At 42.0% G+C, this 16,601-nt stretch overlaps 1 protein-coding gene across 2 annotated transcripts; it reads right to left on the bottom strand.

Annotated features, from left to right (window-relative positions):
- Nucleotides 1–211: 211 nt before the first annotated feature.
- Nucleotides 212–12,053, bottom strand: LOC112543320 (retinol dehydrogenase 12-like). Of its 2 annotated transcripts, none has more exons than XM_088145611.1 (7): nucleotides 11,875–12,052; nucleotides 11,286–11,404; nucleotides 8,871–9,026; nucleotides 8,338–8,442; nucleotides 5,335–5,544; nucleotides 3,960–4,149; nucleotides 212–2,492 (listed from the first exon to the last, which is right to left on the bottom strand). In XM_088145611.1, the coding sequence occupies exons 1-7, from the start codon at nucleotides 11,943–11,945 to the stop codon at nucleotides 2,390–2,392; spliced, it is 954 nt and encodes a 317-aa protein (XP_088001737.1). In that variant the 5' UTR covers nucleotides 11,946–12,052; the 3' UTR covers nucleotides 212–2,389. The 2 variants fall into 2 exon arrangements, with proteins under 2 accessions (XP_088001737.1, XP_088001736.1); XM_088145610.1 differs by having other exon boundaries at nucleotides 608–2,492; nucleotides 11,866–12,053.
- Nucleotides 12,054–16,601: the final 4,548 nt, after the last annotated feature.

The following is a 16,601-nucleotide window of genomic DNA, read 5'->3' as shown; positions in this document are numbered from 1 at the left end:
AGGGGCTTGCTGATCCCCACTTCCCAGTGCAATCCCCTTTTAACACACCTCTTGGTCTTCTACAGACTCACCAAACGCAAGAACAGATTTTGAGTTGAAGTTCATATCAGAAGCTATATTGGGAAGGAAGTGAAAGAGAACTGGCCCATCCCACGAGCAATACTCTTCTTACAGAAGTTCAAATCACATGATTTTCCTTTCTGTTTCAGATTCAGGCATACTTGAAATGTCATAAACTACGCTCTGCCTATCTTGTCTCAGTAAAACAAGACAATGCAAGAGCTGTGCAGCTGGTCCAACACGTACGGCAACTGGCAGAGGATGGTGGGGATGATGTAGTGCAGGCCATCTGCACCCAGTGGCTTTCGGTGCACCACACTAAGCCAAGAAGCTGGCTTAGCCAAAATCCCAAGTAATGACTCCCAGAAAGTTGTTGGGATGTTGTTCCTATAAAGGGAAAACTTTACTTGGGCTTGATTCAAGCTCGGTTGCAAGCTGGAAAGAGGCTGCTGGACTGCCTGTATTGAAAGGGAAAGGATCAACTTCCTAAAAGTGCCAGTCATGATGCAGTGACAACCAACTACCTCTACTTCAGGGTGTTTCTTCTTTACTTATTTTCATATTTCAGTCCTGGTTCAGCTGTGTATTGCTTGATGATCATTAAGACATTCATCTTTTGGGCACTGTTTTATTAATGCAAATCCCACATCAACAAAAGTTGATAACTGCTTGTGATTTCCGACACCACACAGCTACAGCTAAATCAATAAAGAAACAAGTAGCATTTTGAGATTGGGTACAACGTTATGTTGCTTTTCATAATAAAAATCTGCAATTGAATTCTGTGCAGAAGAAATAACAGGTCTTTAACTCTACACCTGTTACTATCTGAGGCAGGAAAATAACCAGTTAACACAGAAAATGGAGGACGTGATGAAGGTTGAATAGAAATAGTTTCCACTCAGAACCTGTACCCCTATTTTCCACCTTTCCCTTAAAACAGGTTGAAGTTCTCACTGTCCTTTCAGTGACATCATACAGAATAAAGTGGGAGCACAGCATGCTCTAAATAAGAGAATACTAATTGATGACAAGTTTTTAACTTGCAAAATTGGAACAGTTATGAAAATTGTATTATTTGTAAGGAAGAAATTATTCAGTGTGTTTTAACCTTTATGAGTTTTTAAAATTTTTTATTGGATGAACATCATCCTTTCCCACTGATTTTAGCAGATTAAAATGGTCTGACCTGCTCTCTTCCAGTGAAACGCTCACCACATCTCACAGCCACAAGCGTTGTAATGCTTAATTCACTGGATTTGGCAGTCAGAAACAACTGTGAGGTTAAGTAAGTGGGGAGGGCTATATTTAGCTTCCACCTTTTCATACCTTTCAGATTTTGGAGCTTAGCCTATTAGGAATCTAAGAGTTATAACATCTGCTTTTGCGGTCTATCAAGCTAAACTGCCATGAACACCCAAAAGATAGTCTAACTGGGCTTGTTGCGGCTTTGATTACTTCTTCCACCATCAGAAAAGATGAGCATTAATTCTGTGTGTGTGATGGTCTGTTGGCTGTTGAGTAGGTATCCACCATAGCTTTGTACATCCATCTCCAAGCTCTTCTCAACAGTACCTTCCAGAGGAAGAAAGGAACCACTTGTGTTGAATAGAAAATAGAGAAATTTTTGGGTCCAGCCTTTGCACTGCATTTTTTGCACTTTATATTGTCTGCTACTCAGATTCTTTAGGATTTTCTGAGGATCCCTTTCTCACCAGCAAAACCTGTCCTGTGAACTATCCTGTATTAAACTGTAAAGGAGGAGTTCTCAACTTCCAATGAACAACAGTGTTCAACTCTCATTGAGACAATAAAAGCTTAAACTTGGTCAATTTACTGTTTTAATCTGTGACATCATTTCTTGTTAATTATGTAGCCACAAATCATGCAACAAATGAAAGAAGCCAAGACACCAAAACCATAGTGTAAACATCTGAAATTGAAAAAAAAAAGATACCCGCTGTAATCTTGTAGCCTGGCATGTTCACATGGCCTACTGAATCAGAAACAAGCCAGCAACCTTTGAGCTAGAATGCTGAGCAAAACCAGACCAAGCAGTTCATAATTCAGTCTGCCATGCAAACCCAGAAAAACTAAGTAGCTTTTGCAATGAAGTCCCGAGCAAGGTAGTATTCGTGTACTGTGGATCATCCCGTACACTGAACAACTGCTTGAGCTTCTGTATTAGTGCAGAAACTGAGAGGAACAGAAACTGTTACTAGAAATGAACATGTCCTAACAACTGCATCTAGGAAGCGTGCATGAAAGCAGCCCTTTCCCATAGTCTTACGCACAAAATGCGGAAGTCAGGTGTAGCGGCTCCTGCATGTCAATCCCACTGGATACCGAGGAGCTCACAACTAACATTCCACAGCTTCTTTGCCGTTTCATCATTACGCCCTTGAGACGCCACTCTTGCTGGTTTACAATCACTGTTACATAGAGGAAGAAAGCATGTTAGCGGTGTTCCACTGCATGAAGAAGCAGGTTTAGCAAAAAAAAACCCCCAAAAGCTCACTAATTCTAAGACAGGCACATGAAGCAAAACATGCCTGAACTCTCGACTCCTCAACTACTAATACAAGTTAACAGCATTCTGTCCTTTCTCCAACAGAGGATCTACACTGTGTATATCAGCAGTGTGCTCAACTAGAAAAAGTGTTGTTGTGACCCCTTTATAAAGGACTGTATTCCAGAAGTTCTGCTCAACCATTTCAGAACAGCTGCACTTCAGCCAAAATAAAACCCAGAGGGATCTTGACCTTTTTTTAGAATTTTTTTATAAATAACTCAAGGCAGCAAAGATACCTAATACTCCTTCCTCCTCCTTTTCTTCCCACAACAAGCGGGTGGGTGAGGTGGGCTGGGCTGAGAGAGAGTGCTTGGCCTAAAGGCACCCAGCTGGCTTTATGCCTAAAGTGGGACTAGGACTCAAAGTCTCCTGGTTTCTAGCCTGGTGCCTTGATCACTAGACCAAACATTTTAAAAGGCCAATTCAGCAAGGCTGAGAGCCAATTTGGTGTAGCGATTAAAGGTACCAGGTTGGAGACTGGGAGACCATGAATTCCAGTTCTGTCTTAGGCCCGAAGCCAGCAGGGTGACTTTGGCCCAGTCGCTCCCTTTCAGCCCTATGAAGAAGGCAATGGCAAACCACTTCCGAAAATGGTGCCCAGAAACCGCAGGGACTTGTCCAGGCAGTCACCAGGAATCAAGACTGACTTTATGGCACGCCGCACACCCCCCTCAACACACACACAAAAACAGCAAGGCTAGTGCATGTGTCAGTCCCTCTCCCCACAGCACTCTCACTGTAGTATAGTCCAACAGTTCCTCTAATCTTCACTACTTTCCCTGCCTCCTCTCAGCCACTCCCACTGTCTTGGCTTGTCCCTACGCTTCCACTCACCCAGAACAACCATGTGTCGTTCTGTGGATCTTTCACAGCACCCAAACGTGCCATGGCACAGTGGTTGAAAACTGCTGCTTTAAAGAGACAAGTAGTGATCTCAACTGATGGTGCTAGGCAAGAATCAGCAGATGAGATCCTCTCTTTCTGAATGGCTTCTGCACTTATTAGAGCTACAAGAACTCTAAACTCATCCACGGCTCAGTTCTAAGCACTTGCTAAGTTCCATATCCTAATGTTTGCTCGTAGCCCATGGCAGAGCCTCACTGATGCTTCAAAATAATACCAAGAGCAATCATAACTCCTGCTTGAGTCCTGGCTTGTTTTGAGGTGGTTATACTGTGCAGGAGTGAAGTTGAACATATACAAAGCTTCTTTCCTCCACCTCAAGGCTAATGTGAGAGCTAGGTGGTTACAGCAAAACCAGAGGGTTTTCCCCAAAGTTTGTTCTCTGTCACCGCATCCCAATGCCAGTCACCCCAGTTCAACCCACCTGAAATACTTTCCACTGACTGTCTCCAGCTCCTCTGCCACCGCACAGTATATGCTGGTCTGGGATCCTTGCAAAGGAGTCTTCAAGAAGATGGCAAATGTATTCCACAGAACTTTTAGTGCAAACGAATGACGGATCAGTTCAGATAAAACTGAACCTGGATGCAGAGTATTTACAGTAACACCAGTATCTATAGGAGAGGAACCTTAAATGAATTCAAAGATATACTGACAATGGAATCAGCGTATACAAAAGCAAAGGGGATGTTGTTTGAATTACAGCGGAGCATATGATGCCAGTGTGTACTTAGAAATTAGAGTTTCAAAAGGAGAGAATATATGTAGCTCAGGAGTGAAACTGTGGTATCCTTGGTGCTCTCTGAGCTTGGTTGTTTGCTTCCAGAGATTTCATTACCCAACCAGGTGACATCATCAGTGCGAGTGAGGGTGGGGTTTGGTCCCTGTTTATATGCAGTACCTTGCCCCGCCACTGGTTGTGGTGGTGTGATTTTCTCCTTGGTAGTTCCTTGAGTAGGGTATTGTTTTCTGCCTGTTCGCCTGCTCTTAATCCCTGCTTATCTGGGTGTTGGCTGCTGGAGAGGATGCGTTCTCGTCTTTTGGTTTCCTTCGTAGCTTTTTTACTGTCTATTTTGAATGGTGTGTAAATACGGTTTATTTTTAGGTGTCTATTGTTGCCTGATTTGTCTGAATGCCAAGCTTTCAGGAATTCTCTAGCGTTTTTGGATTTAGCTTGGTCTAGGATGCTCACAGCTTCCCAACAGAAACTATGGTTGAGACAGTCCATGTATTGTGAGATAAGCAATTATCATCTGGTCTTCTCACTATTAGTTGGTGTTCATGGATGCACTCTGCAAGTCTATCCTACATAGTCTCTGTCCTACATAGTGGCTGTTACACTCCTTACACTGTATGTTGTAGATGACCCCTGTTTTTCCTTCTTGAGCTACCGGGTCTTTTGGTTTACTTAAGATGTTTTGGAGGACAATTCAATGGCAATTGGGCTAAAGTTGACCATGGCTCCCTCATGTGCAAACAATACTTATGCATGTGGTAGGAGCCCTAATATCTCTCTCTGGAATTATTACTCTATTTAACATTACTTGGAATGATGTCTCACCACATTCCGTATGTGTGGATAAGACACAAATGTCAGGGCTCTTGCAGTTTGTTCAACACACTGCTATCTTTGCTTGTCACAGTTCTATTTTAAATACTGGGAAGCAACAACATCTGGAGTTAAAAAAATGTACTTCAAAAATATTTGAACTTCTCCCATCCCAGGATGCCAATTTTTCCAGTGGTTTTTGCTTTTAAATGGCCTTGTCAACTAAAGGCACTGCAAACTTCCAGCTCACCTTGCAGACGTTTAGCCAACTCCTGTGTAAAGAGAATATTGGCCAGCTTGCTATGACAGTATGCCAGGCCCCGAATGTAGAACCTTTCCCCCTGAAGATCATCGAAGCAAATCTTCCCAAAACGATGAGCCCGTGAAGATACATTGATAATACGAGCTGGTGCACTCTGTTTCAGGCGCTCTATTAGCAGGAAGGTCAAAAGAAAGTGTCCTAACAGGAAAGATTATGAACAATAATTTGAATTTTGTGGTTACTTTGTTAGATCGGTAAGCATTCTTTTTTCTTAAACATATGTTTTTACAAGGATATAGTATCTTTATCTTCTACTATCCAACATATCACACTACCAAATATTTTGTCAGTGTCCAATAATACATAAGCTATTATGTGTTTGTGGGAATTAAATACAGATATGCATCTACTACAACATTATAATTGTAATATTTGACAAAAATAAAGCAAAAATGTAGGGGGAAAAAGATGTATCTTCAAGAGATGGCTAAGAATCAAGAAGTTAAGTAGTTGTCCTTAAGGAACTTATACATTTTTTGGGGAAAATGTTCACCCCTTTCCGATTTTCTGAATATTTGTGTATCTTTCCCACTCAGTGGTTCATATAGGTCCTAAAGTCATCCAATATGCAACATGCTAGATGTGAAAAAGTAATTGCCCCTTAGATTCTGGTTGCTGAGCTCAGTAAGATTTAAGAGCTTTCTAGCATGAACTTGTAGTTTCAGGTCCTGCCGTAACATTTCTATACAGTTTTAGGTCTAGACTTTGACTTGCCCATTCCAAAGCAGTGAATTTGTTCTTCAAATTGGAGACCTGCTCATATGTTTGGGATTGCTGCCTTGCTGCATGACCCACTTGCACTTCAGCTGATGGACAGATGTTCTGATATTCACCCATAGAATTCTCTGATATAAAGCAGATTCCATGCTTTCTTCAATAATGGCAAGTCATCCAGAATGGAGATAGCACAGCCTCTCCTCCGTGCCTGACAGTTGGTAGGAGGTCTTGGTATGCACTCATTCTGCCAGGCATACCAACGTCCAAGTAGCCTGAAAAGAACATTTTTGACATATGTTCGTAGAACAATCCTTCAGAAATCTGGAGGGCTATCCAGGGGATTTTTGAGACAACCATTAACGTTCTTCTCGGGGACTCATGACTTTTGCCTTTCTCCTCTCTCATGAATCCCATTTCTTCTCAGTGATTTTCTGATGAAGGAATTATGAGCGCTGACTTTAGCCAAAGCAAGAGATGCCTAGGTAGTGTTCTAGCATTCTTTGTGACTTCCTGGATCACTTCATCCTATGTTCTTGAAATAACTTTTACATGACAATATCTTCCACACGAATAGCTTTTACTTGGGAAGATTCGTGGTTATCCCAAATCTTCTCCGTTTCAAGACTCCTGGTAGACCGGTGGAGCCCCACAAATTTAGAAAAGAATTTGTAAGTTTTCCCACACTGATGGGCGTCATGTCTTTTTCTTTTTCTTTTAACAGATGTCTTTTGAACAGGATATGTCATGCCTTTAGAATCTCTGTGGTGAGAACTTCCCTGTGATTGATTTCCATTTATATGGCCACTCATCTCACCATGGTGACTCTGAGCAGGTAACAACAGTTCAAAACACACCCAAGAACGAAAATAAAATACATAACTGGCAGCCAAGGTAAAAAATCCAATCAAACCATGATTAACGTAACCATCTCGTGAGCTGATGAGGAGAGCCAAAATTTGTGAGTTTTATGAACAGAGCATAGATAGAACTGGTCCTGGTTATCTTTTTAATTGAACTGAGGTTGAGGTTGATTACTTTTACAGACTACCAAACTGCAGGTTGGATAATTTTGTTTATGAAATAAATAAAACAAACAAGAAAAGTTGACATTTTTTGTTCAGTTTTTCTTTATGAAACACACACACATGAAAACTCTGATAACATTCAATTGCAAAGATATGCAAAAATTCAGAAAATCCGAAAGAGGCGATTTTCTTTCACAGAACTGTTTAAATTATGTAGACAGCTATCAGCAATTTTGTATTCTAAACCTTGGTTGAATTCAAAAATTTAAGCAGCTTCAGGATTGGATAATACGTAGATGGTAAATACCTGATAATACCAGAAATATAGACTATCCTGAGAAGATTTTTTTAAAAATCCAAGAGAAGGCAATGGCAAATCATTTCCATATTGTTGTCAAGAACACTGTGAATATTTCCATGAGGTCACCAGGTATCAAAAGGAACTTGATTTCCAAATTTGATGAGAAAGTATTACTGATGTTTGGATTTTTAGGAAGTAAGACTGCATGGTGTAATTGGGTTCTCATAGTTTTTCTACAATTACAAGGATAATAACCTCCTGATTACGGAAATGACTTAAGGACTATGCGCATTCAAATAGCTCCTTAACCTGATGAAGAACCTGATGTATAGAAAAATGCTCAGCACACAGTTCATAGAGTGATCAAGAACCAGAACAGCACATATGTAATCCCTGTGAGAAAAATGACACTTTTGTTTCACCCCAACCAACCCATGTTTCCATTAACTTAAAGAACTGAGCAGTGCTACCTCTTATTAAATGATCAGGGCTCACAGAGCCTTAACCTTGAGAGGAACCTCTTAGCCCAACAAATGTATGTTCATCTACCTAATAATTACAATCTTTTGAAAGGCCTCTGTAGAATTCAACCACTTCATACAGATGAAACAAATATTGCAATGTAAGCTCTGCCCCTTACAGATGTGCGTGCAACATTACAATTCATGTACAAGAGAGGCACACCTAGCATTGCAGCATTGCAACATTCCTTTCCTCACTTGTCCTCCCTGCATACCCCCACTGTGAAAGTGCATAAATCTTTCCAATTTTTACATGCAGCCCAGACTCTAACCTCTCATAGTATTTCAACACAAAAGGAGGAAAACATCTTAAACAGAACTTTACTAAGAGAAAAACTGATCAGGTAGAAAAGTATAGCAAACTTACCAAGATGGTTGACTCCAAAGTGCATCTCAAAGCCATCAGCTGTCTTTGAATAGGGGCACATCATAACCCCTGCATTGTTGATGAGTATGTGGAGTTCTTTCTCCTCTACAAGAAACAAGCACGTAGGTCATACGACTAAAGAAGCCCAAGATAAAAAATACTGGAACTGGTGAAATAAAAACAGAGGCACAGTTCAGTTTCTTTCAGATTTTCCCAGGAACATTTTGACAAGGCAAAATTTGGTCCTCTCAGTCTCCCACAAAATCCCTCCAGACAGCATGACAGGAAATAGCAGATCCTCTGTTACTTCAGTCACTACAGTTCTTCCCTTAGGAGTGCTTTGACAATCCTACTAGTTGAGGTATACTTATGCTGGCAGATGTCTAATTTTAAAATCTGCACACATTTTGAAGTGGTTTTAAAAAACGAATAGAAAGCATAACCGAATAGCATCATGCCTACTGGATCTTTAGACAAATATCATTTTGCCCAAGTAAACACACCCTGAGAAAAACAATGTGTCTCAGACGTACCTTTCAAGAAATTATTGGCAAATTCTCTGATAGATTTGGTGTCTGCCAAGTCTAAATGTTTTGTCATAACCTCTTGGTTTCCCGTCTTGGTCCGGATTTCATGGACTGCCTTTTCTGCTTTTGCCATATCTCTGCAAGCAAGGATGACTTTGGCACCTGCAGCCAATAAAATATGAAAAGTGGAACAAAGGCATTACTGTCCAAATTACAATTTTGGATATTAATAATATACAGAACCTTTGAAGAAGATGGCTTTATGAAAAAAAGACTGATTATGAAATAACAAACAAAAAAAACCCACTGAAATATTTGGGACTCTATCTGCAACCAAGACCTATTTCAAAGCACTTGTAACAAATTGTGGAACTACATAGATCTTGATAGGTGGAAAAATCTAAAATTTTCTTGCTTACGACGTATTGCAACAATACAAATGAATATATATTTTCCTAAGATGAACTTCCTATCCCAGATGGCTCCAATTTCAATCTCAATTTGCAGGACTGGCAAAGAATAATAAATAGACTTATATGAAGCAGGGGAAAAAAAAAAGAATAAGATTCAAAATTTTGCAAGACTCAAAAGAAAGGAGGACTACATTTCCTAACCTTAAATTATATTATTGAGCAAGCTGTCTTATCATTGATAACAGGATAGATAAAACTCCCAAACAGCAGAATATTAATTACAGAAGGAGCTGGCTTAGCCAATGGACTTCATAAGTATTTATGATACAAAAAAATAAAAGAAAATAATTTGAAGGGATATATTATAAGTAAAGTTTGTTAAAAGTTAAAAATATGGAGCCTTCTAAAAAGAACAATAAATCCAGCAATCTCACCATTAGCATCACCATCAAATGCTTTTTACTTCAAGGACAGCTACAGTAAGATAAATTCAATCATATATGCCAATATGGTATATCCAGATTCAGAAATCAGGCTAAAGATACAGCAAGAACTGTTCAATGAAGTTAGGAATTTACCATGTATTGACAAATTGCTGGAGGAATAAAAGGCACAGGTAGTCCTCAGCTTACATCCATTCTTTCAGCAACCGTTCAAAGTTACGGCAGCACTGAAAAAATGAACATACAACCGAAGTTCATCATGTGAGCGCCATTTGTGACCTTCCCTTGCCTTCCTCCAAGCAAATTCAATGGGGAAGCAGGCAGGGAAGGCTGCAACTCATTCCGGTAAGTCACTCCTGCCCGCAGGACTACCCACCCACCTGCACACAGGCTCCTCTGGCCTCTCTCGATTGACACGTGGTTTGTGCTCAGCCTCCCAAGCCTTCCCTCGACTACGCATGGCCCGCGCTTGGCCTCTGAAGCACTCCCAGGCCTCCCTTGATTTGTGTGCAACTTGTGCCGGTCCTCTCAGGATACGCACACATCCCTGTGGCAACCGCCATGCTCCTTATCTGGGACTCTCACTGCTTCACACTTAACAACCTGCATGCCTTGCGATTATGAAAGCAACCAGGGCTACCAGGACTTTATGCTTTACAACTGTATTGCTTAGTGACAGCAACCCCAGTCTCAATTGCTGTCGTAACCCAAAGACTGTTGGGCAGAGTGATAATCACAAATACTCCTGTTTGTGCAGAGCACAGCAAAAACTCCAGGAAAATATTAGCCATGAAAGCAAACACAATGCAATGTCCATTTCTTGTTTCCCAAAGAAATCCAGTCAGAAAATATATACTAACTGGTGTTTATTGATAAAAATGCAAAATTCCATAAAATGCAAATATCATACAAAATATAAAGAAAAACACATCTTCTCATGTAATTGTAGCATCCAAGACTTATTAGCAACACAAGCTTAACAAAATCTCTAGCTACAAACTCTTAGAGAAGAGGTACACTACTTGGTACTTTGTTACAACTACGTAGCCCACAAACCTTACATAGTGGCTAACACCAAAACAACTAACAACTACTCAGAGAGACTGAACATTTTCCTCTCCTTGTATTATAGCTCTATGCCACCCCCACTGGGTACCTAGCATACACACACCAATAGGTGGCAGTAAATAGCACAATACACAACACACAATAACAGGTGTTTTTCACATGATCTCTGTAGTCAAAATATTATTTGTTATTGTTGTAAAGATAACGGGATGAATCCTTTCCCATGAGAAAGAAAATCCTGACAAAGACAAGCTGGAATCTCAAGAAAAAAGGAGGAACTTTGAGAAACATGACAGAATTTGAAACACTTATACAAAATCAAGATTAGGATGTATATATAAAGTGAGCTCCCATTTACTCAAAACTTCCTAGAAAAGGAGATATCACACTCTAGGAACAAACTGAAGTGCAACCTTCCCTTTCCATCCTGAATTCCTTTTCTTACAATCCCTACAATTCTGGGGGCTACAAGGGATAAGCAGATATGAATCACTTGCCTCTTCTTGCAAGGTCTTGCGCCGTTTCCTTCCCTATGCCGGTGTTGGCTCCTGTGATCACCACAACTTTCCCATTCAGTTGTGCTGTAGACTTACACACACCTCCCGCAAAATACTTCCTACAAAAATAGACATTAATTGAGTGGCTGACGTTTGAAAATGCAGTCCCTCGTTGCAATATTCACAAAGTATGCCAGGCAATTTGTGACAGAAATCCAAGCTAGCTTCTCACGCGCACACACACGCACACAGGCACACAGTCAATCTCTCAATATACGTCCTTTGCAAAAGGGAAACTCCAATGCGCCAGAAACCGAAGGAGCGCTAACACAGGGCATCAGTATTATACAGACAGACGATTTAAAGGCAAGACTGAGGAAAAACAAGCAGCATTTCTATTTCTGAAACCAGTCCTGCAAGACGCCTGACGGTCTCGGGGTCTCCTAGCAAACACAGCGACCGCTTCCAACGGGATGCAGCCGCCAAAGGCTTATCTCAGAAGCGTTTCCCTTCCTCCAAAGTTGCACCGGCGGGAGTTTCGCAGGCCGCAGGAGGTACGCACGGCAATCCCGCCACAAACCTGACATACGGCATTGCCACAAACGCCCAAAGAGGGGCCAAGAGCAAGAGCGCCAGCGCGGAGTCCAGAAGTCCCAGCATCGCGCCTTGTCTGCTCCGTTCGCTTCGCTTCTTGCGCGGGAGCCGCTCGGGCCGGAGGGAAGCCGCGGCCTCCTGAATAGAGGAGAGGCCAAATAAAGGCGGGGCTTCTGCGGTTACCGGAGGGAAGGCTGCACTCTCAGTGGGTGCCGCGGAGTCTGCAGAGGCAGAGGAACCGCCTGAATTTCCGGTAAAACTCGGCGTCAGCCCCTGGGGGTGGGGGTGGTGAGGGCTGAAGGGGATGGCGCCGTTCTTCTAATCCAGGCCGTTTTCACTGGAAAAATCGCATTAGCTGAATGTGCCGCCCAAACGTTGGTTTCCGCAGGAAGGGGGTACCCTACCCTCTGGCGCTGCGTTAGACGGTGTAAGTGGAGCTGAAGAGCCGGTGGGGTCGAGGAGCCGGTCCGAGATATGAAAGTGAAGGTGGGATGCAGCTGTCCAGAGAGACCCGATTCTTCGGCTTTCGAGGATAACCCCCTCCTCTCTAGCAGCGGCGAAGTATGCTATTCGCTTCGTGCAATGGGAAATTCAGCATAACGAGGATCGTCTGTACTTTCTGTCCCGGGTTGAAAGTGCAAAGCGTCTGTGTGCGCTTTGGTTTTCCGTGACACGACACAGGTGGTGATAAGACAACAAAATATTGGTTTGCTAGGGAATCTGGAGTATCCATGGGAAAGGGGAGCAAGGGATGCATTCGGGGAATGCAACATGTGGCATGAGCATGACAGGCTGGTAACCTAGTCTGCACCATATTTGATTTATTAAAAGGTGTTATGCAAAAGCATAAGTAGCCTATGCCATGATGGGTAGCAGAAGTCAGTATCTATGGGTCTGATCTGGTGGCAAGCAAAGGGAAAATTGGGACTTGAAGTACTATGTCCTTAGTGCATCCCCAGGTGTTGTCTGCCAGAGGCGATGGCTACTTTGAGGCTCCTGGTTGGCCCCTACAGAAGATGATCTTTTTCCCCAGTGGGCCCAGCTCCTTTAATGCCAGAAGATGGATTCCATTCCTTCTGAACACAATCACACTTAGCCAAACTGGCATTGTTGGTGGTTTCTCCTTCCTATTTACTTTCCCTGAACTGTGACCTCACTTCTCAACCAATGAACAATGGGTGCAGAGCAGCAGACTGACTGAAGTTGGGCTCCTAATCTTTCTATCACCTGCGGCATACTTCACAGAGCCAGAACCCGCCCATCATAGAAGCCCTTCACTTTGGTAGGCTGTCATTACCGTGTCTCCCTTTGGGCATTCTTGGTAGGAGATTCAGAATAATCCCTCTTCTGGAATGACTGCATTCCTGTGACAATGGACAGAAATTATTGAATGTCTCTGTTGTTCATTTTGTACAGATATTTCAAGAATTTCCATCTCTTGAATATTTAGGGGGCTACCAGGCTGTAAGGCTAATTTTACAGAACAACCATTTTTCGTTATTGGATATCTGTTTGTGTGTGTGTGTGTGTGTAATGCACAATGTTGCTAGGTTTTCTGCAAGAGTTTGTAAAATTTGTCAGTACCTGACACCAGTAAGGCTTAGTGAGACCAGACGAATCCTGCAGTCCATACACTCACTCTGCTGTATTATTGTCCAATATGTTTAATTCTTTTCCGCTGTTAACCCTAGTTTTTCAGCAGAGAATAGTTTCCTTTTTTATTATTATTATAATGTCAATTTTTTAAAGATTTTATCAGTTTTGGGCTAGCATATAAACACTGTCACAATATTATTGTGATAAGAGGAGTTATAATGTTAAGAGCTTTAACATTATAAGTCCTCTTTGTAGATTTTAGTCTTACATCGATTGTATAGTTTTGTGTTACTATTTCAATCTTCTGATTACCTTTTCATGGTCAGCTGGCACAGATTTGTTTCATAGGGGAGGGTTCAGCAGATCCCGGATATGTGTTTCTATCAAGATCAACATATCCCGGATATGTGTTTCTATCAAAGTAGCTCTCTTTGAATGGTTTCCTGTGCCGGACCGCCTAATTTGTAAGTTTGTTTTTTCCCCTTCCCCCTTTGCAGAAAATGCCACGGGGAGTACACCCACCCATCCCCAACCAATTACTTCTACTAGTTTGGCCAAGCGATTTTTCAATGTTCCTACCATCCTTTCCTCTGGAGAGGATGCTTATGGCCTGTAAGCATTATGATGTTTGAGCTCTATTCCCAGGGCTGTACCCATCAACTGAATGACCCGAGTCAGAAAATGTCTGCCTCTGTCTGCCTGAATGAATGACTGCTGACACCCCCCATTTTGGCACCAGTTCAGTTAGCAAGCACTGACATCTGCTTTTCTGGTACCAAATGCCTCTACATAGTTCTAAAGGTCCATCTAACAACCAGTAGCTGCTGCTTCTGTTTACACAGAAGCATGTTCTCCAATTCTAGTGAGCCTAATGTTATTTTTATTATTTTGAAGTGAATAGAAGATGTAGGGTGTGTTAATGTTACATCTCAGAAAAAGGTAGCAAGATCTGCAGTTTGGCTCAGGTGGTTTCACTATGGTGACCAAAGATACATACAGACAGCCACATACATACTGGGGTGGGGAGTGGAGCCAGTTTTAGAAGGAGAGACCTCTGAAGAGTCACAACAGCACAGCACAGTAATTGCCAATGTTGTTTAGTCATTAAGTCGTGTCCGACTCTTCGTGACCCCATGAACCATATTGTGCCAGGCCTTCCTGTCCTTCATTGCCTCCCTGAGTTTGCTCAGTTTCATGCTCATTGCTTCAGTGATGCTATCTAACCATCTCATCCTCTGCCGTCCCCTTCTCCTTTTGCCTTCAATCTTTCCCAGCATCAAGGTCTTTTCCAAAGACTCCTCTCTTCGCATTAGGTGACCAAAGTATCTGAGCTTCAGCTTCATTATCAATCCTTCCAATGAGTAGTCAGGGTTGATTTCCTTTAAGATTGACTGGTTTGACCTCCTAGGAGTCCAGGGGACTCTCAAGAGTCTTCTCCAGCACCACAGTTCAAAGGCATCAATTCTTTGGCGCTCAGCCATCTTTATGGTCCAGGTCTCACAGCCATATATTACTACTGGAAAAAACATAGCTTTGACTATGCGGATCTTTGTCGGCAAGGCGACGTCTCTGCTTTTTAATATGCTATCTAGGCTTGCCATAGCTTTCCTCCCAAGGAGCAAGCGTCTTTTAATTTCATGGCTGCAGTCTCCGTCTGTGGTGATCTTGGAGCCCAAATAAATGAAGTCTGTTACTGGTTCCATTTCTACCCCTTCTATTTGCCAGGAATTGATGGGTCCAGATGCCATGATCTTAGTTTTTTTAATGTTGAGTTTCAAGCCAGCTTTCGCACCCTCCTCTTTCACCCACATCAAGAGGCTCTTTAGTTCTTCTTCACTTTCTGCCATTAGGGTGGTATCGTCTGCATATCTGAGGTTGTGGATGATTCTCCCTGCAATCTTAATTCCGGCTTGTGATTCTTCCAGCCTGGCATTTCTCATGATGTACTCTGCATATAGGTTAAATAAGCAAGGTGACAGTATACAGCCTTGTCGTACACCTTTCCCTATTTTGAACCAATTGGTTGTTCCATGACCGGTTCTAACTGTTGCTTCTTGGCCCGCATACAGATTTCTCAGGAGACAGGTAAGGTGGTCTGGTACTCCCATCTCTTTAAGAATTTGCCACAGTTTGTTGTGATCCACACAATCGAAGGCTTTTGCATAGTCAATGAAGCAGAAGTAGATATTTTTCTGGAACTCTTGTGCTTTCTCCATGATCCAGTGAATTTTGGCGATTTGTTCTCTAGTTCCTCTGCCTCTTCGAAACCCAGCATGTACATCTGGTAGTTCTCAGTTCATGTTTTGCTGAAGCCTAGCTTGTTGGATTTTGAGCATAACCTTGCTAGCATGCGAAATGAGTGCAATTCTGCGATAGTTTGAGCATTCTTTGGCATTTCCCTTCTTTGGAATTGGAACGTAAACTGACCTTTTCCAATCCCGTGGCCACTGTTGCGTTTTCCAAACTTGCTGGCATATTGAGTGCAGCACTTTAACACCATCGTCTTTTAGTATTTTAAATAACTCAGCTGGAATACTGTCATCTCCACTAGCTTTGTTGTTAGCAATGCTTCCTAAGGCCCACTTGACTTCACTCTCTAGGATGTCTGGCTCAAGGTCAGTGATCACACCAGCATGGACATCAGGGACATTAAGATCTTTCTTGTGTAGTTCTTCTGTGTATTCTTGCCACCTCTTCTTAATCTCTTCTGCTTCTGTTAGGTCTCTGCCTTTTTTGTCCTTTATCATGCCCATCTTTGCACTAAATGTTCCTTTGATATCTCCAATTTTTTTGAAGAGATCTCTAGTCTTCCCCATTCTATTGTTTTCCTCGATTTCTTTGCATTGTTCATTTAAGAAGGCCTTCTTATCTCTCCTTGCTGTTCTCTGGAAATCTGCATTCAGTTGCTTATATCTTTCCCTTTCACCCTTGCTTTTCGCGTTCCTTCTTTCCACAGCTATTTGTAAAGCCTCATCAGACAGCCATTTTGCTTTCTTGCATTTCTTTTTCTTTGGGATGGTTTTAGTTGCTGCCTCCTGTACAATGTTACAGACCTCCGTCCATAGTTTTTCAGGCACTCTGTCTACCAAATCTAATCCTCTAAATCTATTCATCACCTTCACTGTG

The sequence above is a fragment of the Python bivittatus genome, unplaced genomic scaffold (genome assembly GCF_059951505.1).
Source record: "Python bivittatus isolate LINGU-HERP-01145 unplaced genomic scaffold, Pbiv_v1 ctg000480_np1212, whole genome shotgun sequence".
In the NCBI taxonomy this organism is placed as follows: domain Eukaryota; kingdom Metazoa; phylum Chordata; class Lepidosauria; order Squamata; family Pythonidae; genus Python; species Python bivittatus.
Note: the sequence above shows the minus strand (reverse complement) of the source record. Positions and strands in the feature narration are given on the sequence as shown.

Coding starts and splice junctions, on each gene's coding strand:
- LOC112543320 (XM_088145610.1), bottom strand. CDS start 11,945: ATGCTGGGACTTCTGGACTCCGCGCTGGCGCTCTTGCTCTTGGCCCCT. Junction 9,027..11,285: donor GCAAGACCTTGCAAGAAGAG/GCAAGTGATTCA, acceptor TATTGGCTGCAG/GTGCCAAAGTCATCCTTGCT. Junction 2,493..3,959: donor GTCAGTGGAAAGTATTTCAG/GTGGGTTGAACT, acceptor TCTATGTAACAG/TGATTGTAAACCAGCAAGAG.